At 35.5% G+C, this 14932-nt stretch overlaps 1 protein-coding gene across 1 annotated transcript in view; it reads left to right on the top strand.

Annotated features, from left to right (window-relative positions):
* The window catches only part of MYO16 (myosin XVI), a 278025-nt gene that overhangs the window by 225065 nt on the left and 38028 nt on the right, over positions 1-14932 (top strand). The window contains exons 29-31 of the mRNA XM_059465978.1: positions 5274-5370; positions 10828-11074; positions 12927-13234. Coding sequence (XP_059321961.1) covers positions 5274-5370; positions 10828-11074; positions 12927-13234 — 652 coding nt within the window. The remainder of the gene's footprint in view (positions 1-5273; positions 5371-10827; positions 11075-12926; positions 13235-14932) is intronic.

The following is a 14932-nucleotide window of genomic DNA, read 5'->3' as shown; positions in this document are numbered from 1 at the left end:
CTTTAGGCTTCATAAATTCTATAACAGTTCATTCATTTGTTATTTAGTAATTTTAACTCAAGTCAATTTCCTGTTTGTTTTGAATATCTTACTTTGAAAGTCAATTTTCTTTTAGGCAATTAAAAACCAAAATTCTGGGAGTGGGGGGTGGAGGGGGGAGGGTGTGGGGTCATACTAACAGAAATTATTAAAACCTAAGCATCTATTTTTCCCTCATACTTTGGATTATTAAAGTGATATTGTCCCATTATATTTTTGTTTCATCTTGTCACTCCATTATATACTGGAAATAATTTGCTGGTTGCAGAAACCACCAGTGAGTGACTTTCTACCTCACCAATATTACCAAAAGACTGGCCTGGGCCAGACACTGCCCCCAAATTTACTCAGTGACTTTGTGCCACACTGGTCAAACTCATGATTCCCTTCAGCCAGAGAATAGGACAGATGGTTGATTTTGAGCTCAAAATGCTCACAAGCTCTCACTCTTTTAAGACAAAGCATGGTTTTGTTGTTTTTAGTTCCTATTTCTATGAAAAAAAAAAAATTAGTTCATATTTCTATGAAAAATTATTTTTCTTCCTGTGGAATATATTCCTCCCTCCGTTTATCTATCTTTCAGGTCTTTCTTAGGATCACTAGTCTTGCTAACTCAATTTTCTTTATGCTATCTTTTTCATCTCAGATCTGGATTCCATGTCTTCCTCTTCATCTCTCCCCTTGCACTTCTCCTTTTTGACACTTTTCTAGATACTTTGCTTCATATTTGGTCCCACTCTTCATGCCTTATTTGTCTGTGATTCATTTTCCGGTCTCCTGCCTTAGGGTTTGCTCTCAGTGCCACTGCTCTCCCTGTCACCTGTGTCCTGTATTTCTCATTCATGCCAAGAGACCCTTTCACATTGTTTATTCTGAGTTGTGAATGAGTGGTTTGGCTCAGGTTAGCAGTGAGATCATAGAGCAGGCCTGAGGAGGGGGTGTGGAGGAGGATGTACCACCACATTTTGGTGCTGTGTCTGTTTCTAAAATTCTGAAAACTGGAATAATAAGTCTGGTAAATACCAAGATCCCATGGGGTAAAACTGGTGTAGGGTTTCCCTTACTGAGTGTTTCTTACATGTATCTTACATTTCCTAATCACTTCTTTCCTGTTCTCTAAGGCACTTCTTCATGTTGCCTCACAGGTATGAAGAGCTGTGAGGTTTGTACAGTTTAGGGAAAAGGAGTGACCATTATTCTGCCCTTTCCCAGAGACCTGAGTGACAGGTTTTCTCCCTCAACTCCAGCTTCTGACAATAATGTATATAAATGCCTGATGTCACTTGCTTGAATACCAGATTACTCACATACTTTATATTAAGGTCACAAATAAAGTATGCTAAAATGTAGGTTTATTCAGTATGTACCACAGTGCATTGTTACTAGTTTATGAAGAAGGGCTATCAAAATGTACAAAGCAAAGCAGAGAGAGTAAACCTTTAAAAATAAAATCTCAGTCCTTAAAAATCAGTGCCCTGTGTTTGTCATAATAATATCTTTGTAGACATGCACACTGCAAGAAGACACATTTTACAATTGTATTAAGGCTTTTTTCTAAATTTCATTAATGCTCTGTGAAAATGTGTGTCATTGTGTAAAATATCATTAGACTATAGTTCTCTGTCTTTTGTAGGTAGCTATTTTCAAAGTACTGCCAGAAACACACAGCACTCCCACAAATTGCCTTTTTTAAACTAAAGAACAGCTTTACAGATTCCCTTGACACCTATTAAGTATGAGCTAATACTGCCTCCATGCCACCTACACACGATCTCAGCATCCATTCCATAGTTTTGAATGTCTGCACTTCTACATCCTACACCTTTTCTATAAAATTAAAAAATAAGAAATTAAAAAATATTTTAAAAATAAATAAAAATAAGAAGAAAGAGAAAGAACAGTTCCCTCAAAAAAAAAAAAAAAAAAAAAACCAGCTGGCCCACAGCAGCAATTGAATCTTTGGTAGCCATCAACAACAATTTTACGTAGTCTTTAAAAAATGTATCATTTTGAAAAACAACATTTTAAACCCTAATGCTTTCCTAATTAAAATAACTATGACTGTAATTCACAGATGGTTTACTTTTACAGGAGTCTGAATGACATTAAAATTTTAGACTCAGATGAGAGCACTTTGTTGTCCAGAAAAAATACTGAAAAGTGAGAAGATGGAAGATGGAAGAACATTTGAACCATTTTTCCCCTAGGCAAGCAGGAAACATTTTGTGATTAAAGAGACCAGAATGAAGACAGGTGGCAACCTCAAAAGCTGTTTTGATATGTGACATGTGAAATTCCAACATTTTTCAGCATTATTGCTTTCACTGAACACCAGAACAATAAAAAGGGCAGTGAGACTATCTTGTTCTCTTGGTCATCCTTAGAGGCTCTCAGATTTAATTCAAAGACTAGGCAACAGAGATTTCTATCTGTACTAACATAATCAAACATGTAATAGTAGTTTCTGCTATACATGCTTCAGTCTAGAGCTCTGCTCTCTGTAGACCTGTCATATGATGTAAAAATCTATAAATAGCTTTTATCTGAATGTAAAAATGGATTTGTATTGACATTTTGTATTTCTTCATTCACTTAAAAATTGTAGCAGGCTCCTACTAATGAAGTTCATAGCATAAGTGATGCCACAATAACTCCATTTATATTGTTCCTAGGGTGTAGGATGAAAAGAAAGAGCAATAAGGCTTTGCATGTCCCCTGGATAGCTTTGTGACTGCAGTGTCAGACACTTGTAGCTAAACCAACATAAGCTTCAGCAATTGTCTTGACTGCGATTTTGTGACTGCATACTGCACAATAAATTGCAACTCAGTTAGTTGTTACACTTTTGAAATATAGCTAAATGTGACCAACCAGCGTGTCAATAACGAGACTGATTGAGAATGGGGTTGTTAATTTTGCCATGGGCACTGCTAGAGCTTTTTAAAGCTTAATAAGCTCTTAATAAGAGCTTTTTTAAGGTTTTAAAGAGTAAATTTCCTTCCCCTTTTCTACTGTCAGAGTATCAGTATTGCTCTAGTAAGGGGAGAAACTAGAACTCTGAGTAATTAAGGACAAAGGACAGAAATAAGGAAAAATTGGATGATTTGGCATAGGCCTGAGACAGGACAAAAAAACATGTGTGATGTAGAGGCTTTGTGGAAAGGTGGAGTATAAAGAGAAAATTTAATCAGAGTAGAGGAATATAATTTTATTAAGTATTTGTTCTCAGGCTTTTTCTGAGAGCTGCTCAGATGGAATGGTAATTATAATAACCACACAATAATTTAATTACAGTTAACTATATGAATAATAATTCAGTTATTTTTTGAGAGAATTCTGTATTCAAGACAATGTAAGCAAGACTATGAAGGTATTAGTAGCCAAAACTAGTGACAATTCAAGTTCAGAATGTGGTTTGACAAGATGGATTGGAAAAAACCTGTTCAATAAGCAAAGAGTTAAGATAACCAAGTGAATAGAGAATTTTGAAAGCTGAGGAAGAAAAGTAAAAAAATTTTATTGGAAGTCAAAAAAATGAAGGTGAGAATGTGGCCCTAAGAGCAGCGTGAGTGCACAATTGGATCTCAGGGAGATTGCCTCAGATTCACCACCCCACAAAGAGAGCCTCTTCTCTATTTCTGACTCTATAATGGCAAGACAAGTAACACGTCATTTTAGTCACCTACTTCCACACACCTAGTTATAATTCCGAAGTGACTATTTTATAGGGAATAGAGAGACTAATGAAAAAAAAATTAGGAAGCATTCTAGTTTTACCATTTGAGTGCATCTGATTTTAATTAAAAGACTAACAACTGCACCATCATTGTTAGCTCAAATTTCAGGATTAAAGACTTTTTAAAACTTTTGATTCAAATAAGTTGCTCTCTACAGTAGAGAGAGGTGAAGCCAAGGGACAAAACTTTGCCACAATAATTTCTGATTTAGTTAATGGAGTTTAGCCGTGAAATATATATCCTGGCTTTCTGTCATCCAACCCTACAAGGATGTACATCTAACAATGTTTGGATCAAAAACAATTTGGAAGAGTGTGCAATTAACCCTCCAGATACCTGTCTCCCAGATCTAAAGTAAAAAACACCAGTGGAACAGGATGGTTCAGTAAGAAGAGAGTGAGCTTGTAAGCTGGAGACAAACAAGAGTTGGAAAGAATTTCTGTAATTTTAGCCAGACTTGTATGAAATAATGAGTATGCCTATTAGCCATAAAAAAATTAATAGTTAGGCAAAAGCTAGACTCTTTGAGGATAGCACAGTTTTCTGGCACTGCTGCTTTTATTTTTATGAAGTCAAGAAAGTTACTTCTGCAAAATTCCTGAGAAAAATGATTGGTTTATTGATTGGGGTTTTTTTCCAGTTACTTGCCGGTTTTAGAGTTGCTAGGTTGTGTGGTTTTTAAAGTCTATTAGAAAGGAATGCTTTTGAAGATGATACAAAGAATTTTATAGGACTGTTCCAGCTTGTTCAGAAGGTATCAAAAGAAAGGTGTTTTCTTTTGGTCTAACTAGATAAACTTGCCTCTAGAGGAGTGAGAACATCTAATGATTGTCCTTCAAGAATTAGATTATTAAACCAAGATACTACACAACACCAGAATCAATACTTAGTAGATTATTTTTCACAAATCAGTCCCTCTGTCTCTTACTTTGATCCTGAAAGGAGACCCAAAGCACAGCTTCAGTAAGCAAGGCTGGGAACTAGGATTCATAACTTTACTGGATGTTAGGAGTCATTTTCACTAATGACAGTGAGTTTCTCCCATCCTCCAACTTCATTTAAGTTCTTCCTGTTCCACGTATGGCAGCTATCTCACCATTTTCTGTTCTACATGGGTTTGACTTGTCACCTTTCCCCATGCACACAGCCTTCTGCTTTATAAGACCTAAACCTTATTTTCTATTATGTTGTCTAACACATTAAATTCAGAATGCTTTTTTCCCCAACTTGTATTTAACTTGAAGATTGTACTATTTGTTCTGGATATTTTTGGAACTGAAGTGGAACTATCTGTCTGACAGCTTGTTCATCCTTTACAAATACATCTTTTTTTCAACCAAGTGATGACTGCATTTCTGTAACAGAATTGGCATTGTACTGTTCCTAAATTGCAGATATTATTTCAACCCTTTGCTGGATTGTTAACGTACAATCTCTATTTACCTGTCTTTGTTTTGGCCTTATTTGTTGATGATTTCTCTGCTGTTTGTATTCTAGATAGGAGTTCGAAAAGTGTTTCTTAAGTACTGGCAAGCTGACCATCTCAACGATTTGTGCCTTCAGCTTCAGAAGAAAATTATAACCTGCCAAAAAGGTAACAATTACAGAGCAAGTACTCCTGAGCTGTTGCTTTGTACATGGAGCAGAACATTGCATAGCAAAGAGATTTTCTCCACCTTGAACAGTTGCTGTATTTTATACATTTCCCTACAGATATACACAGATTTTTTGAGATAATAGCATTGCACTTTCTGTTGGTCAAACATAATTTTATAGCAGTCTTGAATGTAATTAAAACTGGTAAAATCTTGAATATTTTTCTTTTTAGAGTAAGTTCAGTGATTTTTCAAGGCATTAATATCACTTTTACTTTCTTTTTCACATAAAATATGGTAACAGTGATACAAAATTGGAATAGTTTCAAATATATCAACACTAAAAACTAATGCTAATACGTGAGTGTGTTTAGTCATACTTATTTTCCCCCTTTTCTTACTACTTTCTTATTTGACTGCTAGTTTTTTATTGTTTTATATTTTATGTTTATTTTTCCCCATTTTACTCCTGCATTTTTCCTAAGGTCACTGCACTTTTAAACATATTTTTAAAAGGAGGTACTATCCACTACCTCCTGATTTCCTGTTGCTTATGCTCCATTTTCTATCAGTCTCAAATAACTGCTGAAAATATGAATATTGCTTTGTTTGAAGAAGCTTCCTTCACACCATTCATTATTTACCTAATTGGCTGATGTCTGCAACAATTCCAATTTTCACCTCTTTAAAGGGAATTAAAAATACAAAATCTTATCTTTTTTTTTTATCAGACACACAATATTGCAGACTTAAGAAATATAAACCCCTTTTATTTTAATTATCTGTTCATCACTGTAAGCATGTAGTGAAAAAGAGGAAGTCAGGAGAAAATCTGAAGCAAGTGAAATCCAAATGGTAACAGTTCAGAAATGAACATGGAGAAGGACAGGTAACAGACACTGCAGTTCAGCTGAGTTTATACTTGGGTGTGATTTTTTACTGCAAATTACCCTATTGCACTAATGCATTTTGAAAAGCAGTAATAGTTTATGCTCTTTCCCTTGTTATGCTGACTTATAAAAGAAAGGAAATATTTACTTTCAGAATCCAATGTGCAAACAGAATGCTTCAATATAACCCTCCACCAAAACTTAAAACCTCGTCAGATATGTGTATGTTTTGCAGAAGTAAGAGAACAGATCACCAAAGCCTCCACAAAGAATGAAGATAATTGGGTTTCTTGGCTCATTACAAAATATTTTTCTTGGTTTTGCTTCTATCCTCCTTAATGAGGGTAACTTGAAAAGTAATTTCTGCCGAAAGTGTTTTTACAGCTAAGTCTCATCTGCATGCTTTTTATGATCTGGGAAACCTGAGAAAATCAGGAACTTGGATGAGTAAGCAGTAGTTAGACATCAACCTCGTGTCATTAGCTCATGAAAGAAGCTGCCTTTTGCAAACAGGTGCAATTGTAAACTTGTAGAATTTAGCATGCCAAAGGGCTCTGGCAAATTTAGAACAGAATAGAGTACCCGTACATTGTTCTTATATGATCCTAAAATTGGTATCCAAATACTTTACACTGACATAGTCATGCTTACTGAGTAATGGTGTCAGTCCCAATGCACTTCTGTCCCCTCACCCTTTACATGCAGGGGACTTTGGAACCTATATGTCTCCTGAAAACATGTTAAATAGTAGCCAAACTAGTCAATAATCACAATATAACAAAAACTAAATCTGTTTAAAAACATCCAGAGGAGGGCTATGAATGGTGAAAGGCCCTGAGGGGAAGCTGTACAAGCAGTGGCTGAAGTCACTTGGTCTGTTTAGTCTGGAGAAGGGGAGACTGGGAGAAGACCTCACAGCAGCCTACAGCTTTCTCTTGAGGAGGAGTTGAGGACACTGATCTCTGCTCAGTCGTGACCAGTGACAGGACCCAGGGGATCACAGTGAAATTTTGAGGTTTGTTGGGCACTGGAACAGGCTCCCCAGGGAAGTGGCCACAGCACCAAGCCTGACAGAGCTCAGGAAATGTTTGGACAATGCTATCAGGTGTGATACTCGGGGTGTCCTGTGCAGGGCCAAGAGTTGGACTTTGATGATCCAAAGGCACTTTGTGGATGCCTTCCAATTCAGAATATTCTGATTCTATGATTCTAATTTCTGTATCAGGCTTTAAATGTAACATCATATACCTAGATAAGAACTTAGATTTAAGGGAAAGCAAGTCTTGCTCCAAAATCCTATTAATTCTTTTTACTTCAAGCCTAACTAGCAATCCCTTCTTCTAGATTTGGGGGAAAAAACCCAAAACAAAGCAAACCATATAAGTCCTTCCTGGTATCCTGAAACTTATCTTACACAAGCAAAGAAAGGGGTCAAACTAAAGTGAAAGCTTGTGTTGAAACACTTTTGCTTAAAAATGTATCTGTGAGTTTAGAGACTTTGTCATATTTTTTTCTGCAGGTATGAGAGCTACATATGATACATTTTGACCTGAATCACTGTGAAAATTGTTTGTATCCATAGGAAGGGCAATCATGCTGAAAGTTCTTCCATTAGAGTTAATGTAGATGAGGAATTAACTTGAATACATTGTATACACAATAGTTAATAAATTCCTGACATAACCCAGATCCATTGTCTACTGGAATTTTGGTTATTCCAATCCTCATCCTTACATGAACTCTAAAACGCTAGATATTTTTTGGCCCTGGGGGTGCTAACCTCAATTATTTTAATTTGCATAATGAGAATTATTTTAGATCTACATAAATGAGGAGCAAATTCACAAGGCAATCATAGTACCCAGTACTCAACAGTAGTAGATGAAACTGAGCAGTAAAATTCTAGGATCTGAGAGTTTAATTTCACGGCAGTTTTTAGATTGTAAAATTGCTCTGTTTAAACAAAACCAAAACCTTTCAAATGTTCTCATAGAGAAAAAAGTGTGAAGAAATGTATATCATTTAATGAAAAACCTGAACTACTCAGTTCATCAAAATGTGGGCAAAAAAGGGATGTCTATCTGCCAACCCTTCCTAATAAAGCTGTGTTGAAAGTTTCTTCTTCATTTTAGTGAAAGTGCATAATTCAGAGTAGCTGTACAGTCTCTCAATGTTACAATTAGCTCTACTGGATCTCATTTTATTGGACCATTCTAGCAGGCTACTCTAAGCTACTCATTCATGCCTGCTAACAATCCTGTCAGAGACCTGATCTCTTAATTTCTTTATTTTAACCAACCTTGGTGGTGTTAACAATCTTTTTTTTTGTTAGATTTTTTTTTCTCAAGTTAAAAGCACAAACAGATACACAGACCATTGTAAAAATGTTATTTTAAAATTCAGATTTTTTTCCAAAGTCACCCAGGATTTGATGCTTATTTTTGCTCTGCAGAAGATAGATCTAAAGAGAATATTTCAGGAAAAAGCATTTGTTTCATCTAAAGCTCTTTCAAAAATTTTATATTTGTGAGCAGTGAACTCTGATAATATTCTATGCATGTATTCATTCTTTTTGCAACAGTAACCCTTAGATTCAGACTCAATAGCATCTTTATTATGAATACTCTCATAAAATTGTCAACAATAACTGTACTATTAATTTCCTTTTCAAGTAAATTGGGTATGTGCAATAATGTTTCAGAGTTTAAAGAAGTCAGATTTTATGGAATGTAATTAAAGGCATTGATTGGATGTGATTATAAAAGTATAAACCTTCAAAGCTGTCTATCATAAATTAGTATCAGAAATTATTTCAAGTTACCTGAATTTGAAGGTTTTCAAATGCAGTGAATTTTGGATAGAAGCAGTATTACATTATTATTATTAATTTTAGCCTTTCTTACATCTTGTCAGCTAGGCACTGAGCATCTCTATAAAAGAAATTTTTTTTAGTGTCTAAACAAGGCACTAGAAGATGATAGAATGTACCTTACATTACCCTATGCTTTAGCTGTTTATTTTATTCAATAACATTTTATAATCATAGAAGACTAACTGTATTTTTCTCTGTTGACATTTTCCCTTTATATTATTTCAGCTTGACTCTTCATCATTTAATGTTGTTTTGCAGTAATCCTAAATCTGAAATTTAACTTTGTTATTGTAAATACCTAATGCATTTCAACTTTTTTATCCTGCAATCAACATTCTTGGTAACTTCCTCCAAATTCAAACAAAACTCTTACCCAGGCTATTGTCTCCTAACTTCACTGATGAAAAACTTTCAATTGACCAGAAAAAGAGTAACCATAAGAAGCAGTGATGAAGTTTGACTTGGTTTTGATACATATAAATTGATGAAAACCAAGAGTATTTAGGGCAACAGACAAATAATTCTAAACCAGGTTTTTGCCTATGAGATACAGAGCATGGTTCGACATCTGGAAGGAAACATGATCTTGTGGAATTAAAAAAAAAAAAAAAAAAAAAAAAAAACCACACACACACAAACACAGTACTTTGTACTTTCAGTCAGCATCTTTCTGCCTTCTAAGTCAAAACATAGGTTCAAAGAATAATGACACCACCTGTTGCAGGCACTGGGATTAAAATGGTGTCCAATTTATTATGGCCACAGTGGCCCCTGTGCCTCGTGTTTCTGATCAACTGTACTTCAGAAAATCCAGAAGACTGAGTGGTCTTTGGGTAGTTTTTTTGTAATGAATGTACTTATATAGCAAAGAGATAGAAAAAGCTATTACAGGAGATGGACTAAAATCTTTTCCCAGCATAAAGCTGACAAAGAGTGTGAAGAAAAAGTCTAATAGATAAAGCTGATGCAATGTAGATGAAAACTTGTAACTGAGAAATGGAGATATGATGTGACAGATAGATTTGAGAAATTTGCATTAAATTAACCTAATTGTTTTAGCTGAAAGAAAATGAGCAGTAAAAGATCTTTAAGTCAAACAAAACCCCCTTGTACTTGGTATGATTTTGTTGGGGTATTAGGTACATTGAAATGCTTACAGCATTTTTTACAGCAGAACAACAGCAATCATTTAATTCCTACTGCATTCACTGTAATTCATTTATCCAGGCTTTTATTTTGAAACAATCTTTTGACCTTTGCAGTGTAAATGTATGCTTTCACAATGTGTAGTACACATCTATGTATACATCTTACATCATGCATATGCAAGATGTATACATTTTATTACATCTGTGTTGTAATGTAATAAAAAATAGCATTCAGTGAAAATAAACATTTTGAGTTCTGATAGCTCATATTTAATAATTTACTGTCACTACATTGTTTTAAGCACTGGCAGTAGAAAATAGAAAGAGTTCAATGATGAGTTTTACTCTACCAAGAGGAATCTTAGTTTTGCTCCACTAAGAGTTTTACTATGTTATTTATATGCCATCAGATTTCTTTCCTAATATGTATAGGATATTGACTGAACTTGGCTTGCTCATGTTTAAACAGAACTCACACTAATATTAAGTTAGTTTCCCAACTAGTTGTCTTTCACTGATCCATATTTTCTCCTTCCACTATGGTAGTTATAAGAGGATTTCTAGCTCGCCAGCGCTTGCTACAGAAGATGAGCATCAAACAGCAAGAGGTCACCTCAATCAAAAGCTTCTTGCAGAATGCTGAGGATATGGGATTGAAAACATATGATAACTTGGTGATCCAGAATGCCTCTGACATTGCTCGGGAAAATGACCGGCTCCGCAACGAGATGAACGCTGCTCACCACAGGGAAAAGGGAGAGGCTAGAAACAGGGCAGAAGAAGGCCAGAAAAGGTAGGATGAGAAACACCTGCTGTGAAGAATTATTGAGTCTCTTCAGTTTTTGTGAATTCCTTCCCTGTTTAGAAAACAATAGAAATGACAAAAGGATTGCGAGAGGATTCTCAAGTACATGCTCAACCCAAATCAATATTAGATCATATTTTTTTCCTGTATATCAGGTAATTAAGTCAAGAAAGTTAAGACCACCATATCCTATTCAAGGGGCACTGAGCTTAGAGGAACTTATTCAAGTCTCTGATACACTTATTTTTTACAGAAATACTTCTAATTCTATGATAAATAGATTATAGTTTAACTTCACCAGACCAAACAAGCAAAAGAAAAATTCCTCTGACTTAAAATACCAACACTGAGAAATTGCCAAGGTAATGAAAAACAGATAGGAAAGTGTTAAAATACAGTAAAGTCCACACTAATAAATACGATTTCTCACTGAAACAAGCAGATTGATTGTGAGGAGGATGCTTTTATTTAAAAATGGGCAAATTACGTTTTTTTAACTCTTGTCAGAATTTTCAGGAGTACCTATTTTACAAGCCCAGTAAATGCTGGAGAGCCATTCTCTAGGAACTGAGTCTCTGATTTCTCTCTTAGCTGAGATAGTCAGCTCTATCTCAGAATTAGCATTTGCAGTTAATCCATATGTGTCAATAGAAATAATTCATCTATAACTTGCTGGACATATAAATGTTTATTTTTCCATAGGAACTTAATTTTCATCCAGAACAGGTCCCTTTGCTATCATTGCTTTTGTCAGTGACTTTAATAAAAGTGAAAATGGCAGTGCATCTGCTTAATTAGCTTCAAATATCCCAGTGATTACATATTGGAGGAAATGCCTTTGTAGGAAAGACTGTAATTAAACATTGCAGTGAAAACAAATTATCCACTGAGCACCGTGCTTTCATCTTTTGCTATTTCATTTGCTTCATGGGCAGCTGGCTATATCCTGTGTATGAATTTCAGCTCTGCTGGTGATTTGCCATGCAGAAATACAATTTAAAAAAACAAATGCTTGAGGATTTGTTTGTAAAATGTCAGTATAGAAATCTTCTATCTATTACATTACTACTCTAAGTTAAAAGGGTCTCAATGTTTTGATTCTTGGAGGAATAAAATGTTAGAAGAATTTTTGTTAAAAATCAATTTGTCAGAAGCAGCTGGAAGGTTATTTCTCAATATGTATTCAAATAGCAAAAAAAAAAAAAAAAGGGAAAAATTGAAAAACTGGATTGTAATTGAAACAACTAAACATAACATAACATAACATAATAACAAAAATTATTATTAAAAGTAATAACTAATAATTAAGTTTAAACTGGAAGATATAGGGATATCTGGGTGGAATTGCTCAAGCTGCCAATGTAGCTGGTTAAAAAGGCCATCTAATATTTTAAAGATTTGCATTATCTAAATAGAAATTATAGTTGTCTTTTTAGAAAATAATGATAAAGACTCAGCATTTGCTGCCTCAGTAACTTTCTATTAAAATGGATTTCCCAGAAATTATCATTCAGATTAAAAACCCAGCTTTTGATTGTGTGTAGCAATCAAAGTGTGAACAATTCATTCAGTGAATGTCTGGTCAACAATATGAGACTGCTTAAGCAAGGCTGCATTTGTGTGAAAAAGGGCCGGTGTCCTGATTTATCATGAAACAGGAAATGGAAGAAAGCTAGCAGCTTGATCTGGATTTGTTTGTCAGAAGATTACTACCCACATCCCCTCGGCGCGGCAGGGGAGTTGTGAGATTGTTTACCAAAAAGCTGTTGTTACATTTGCATGAACAGGTTCATTGTTATTGCTTGAATAATGCATCTGGGCCTCTTTTCTGTGTTTTCAGAGCTGAAGACAAGGGTGGGAAGGTCTCTGAGGACAGCTTTGCCGGCTGTCGAACCTCTAAGCACTTTCACTCCAGCTCCGTGCCTGTCCCCATGGCAGTGGATGGCTTGGTGCATTCTGCCGCCGGGTCATCCATCAGATCCCCCTCCCTGCACTCTGTTTTCAGCATGGACGACAGCAATAGCCTGCCATCTCCAAGGAAACAGCCTCCTCCCAAGCCAAAGAGGGACCCCAACACACGACTGAGTGCCTCCTACGAGGCTGTTAGTGCTTGCTTGTCGGCAGCTTCTAAGGAAACCGCTAATGAAGGTTAGACATAAAGGCAGAGACAGTCGCAAATGTTACTCTGGGTTATTGATTTATTCTCCTCACTTTGATCCTTTTAAACACAGTCAAATGCCTTTGAGAGGTCCTGCTTCCTTGAAATATTTCAGTGGCAGTAAATAAAATGAGCCAATTTGTCATTTGTTCCCAAATCAGCAAATAATATTCATGTGTTCTAATTGTCCAGTTTGACGACAATCAAAACCTCTTTGGAGAAATCTCTCTAGAAACTAGTAATGTGTCAACACGAGCTATTCTACCCCACTGACCATTTTATTTCACCTTTTAAATTGTTAGAATATCTTGCATCACTAAAGAAATGCTAGAATCTTGAATTTCACAGACTTAAACATTAAACTTTCTCCTACATTGTGTCTATGCTCACATGAATAATTTATGCATTCAGTGTTTGTTTGTTTAGGTTGTTGTGGATTTTTTGACCATAATTTGGTTATAGTGATTTTTGTTTAGAAGAAAAGTGCTGCAAGTGTCCAGAAGTATCCCAGAAGTATTATGGTGAACATAGCATGGTTTTGAGTTCACTTGTTCTAGTCTCCTTTAGCTTTGAAATCAATGGGTAGAAGATGAAGGAAAGAAATGCATTCTGCTTTCCTTGATAAACCTGACTTGTCATGTTGTGTGTAAATGATCCCCAAGTTTTATCAAGGAAGATCCTTCAGGCTGGGTTTAAAGCTCTCTGTAACTCCCTAGTCCTGCATACAGTGGATAGAAATCTTCAGAGCTCCGTCTCTCACAATAATTACTGTTCTCGTGTCCAGTTCATTAGGTGAAAGTCCATTTTCTTTAACTCTTCCTTCAAGCTCTATGTAAGGAGACATGAACTATGCCCAATATGCTTTTAAACTAGGATGGTTTAAGGAGGTCTGTAGTAATTTAATCTTTCTGTGTACAAATCTGCAAGAGATTTAACCAAGAAGTTCTAGCAGAGGTGTTTTGAAAGAATAAAAATTTATTTATGTATGTGTGGTCTTAACAATGCTGCTTACATATACTCACAAAACAATTTTAGAGCTCTTATATGTATGAAACAATAGGGCAAGTTTCTCTGCCGTATACTAATTTTCCAAGAATTATATCAGTTTTATTTTTGTCCAAAACCAGCTCTGATTTATACCATTTAAATTTGGTCTTGAAAGACCACTCTTCTACGTATCTAGTCTCTTCACTACATACATGCTTGGAGGCTATAAAGAGACATCTAGTTTAGTTAAATGTGTACTCACTTGGGGATTTGCCCTTAGGCTATGGTATTCCCTAAAGTTATAAATTATTTCCACACCTGCAGTACCAAAGAAAAGAGAGACATAATATCATCCCATAATTAGAGATTTAGAGATATTACGCAAAAGAGGGGTATTTCAGTTACTGGCAGTCACATATATGTCAAAGTAGCACTGTGCTGACTCCTAGTTGAAAGCATGCCCCTCTCCCTTGGAGCAACAGGAGAAACAAGCTCATATTCCCATGTGTTACAGATCTTGCAGTGCACAAGTATATTTTGGATTCAAAATATACTTCCTCAGGTGTGAGTTCTCATCTTTAAGTGGCAGTAGAGTTTACCAAAGGAGATTATATGCCCAGGTAACAAAGGCCAGCTGAAAATTCTGCATTTTATTCCTAGAAGTATTTACACTTTTGCTTAGAGTCCTGTATTTGTGACTG

The sequence above is a fragment of the Ammospiza nelsoni genome, chromosome 2 (genome assembly GCF_027579445.1).
Source record: "Ammospiza nelsoni isolate bAmmNel1 chromosome 2, bAmmNel1.pri, whole genome shotgun sequence".
Classification (NCBI taxonomy): Eukaryota; Metazoa; Chordata; class Aves; order Passeriformes; family Passerellidae; genus Ammospiza; species Ammospiza nelsoni.
Note: the sequence above shows the minus strand (reverse complement) of the source record. Positions and strands in the feature narration are given on the sequence as shown.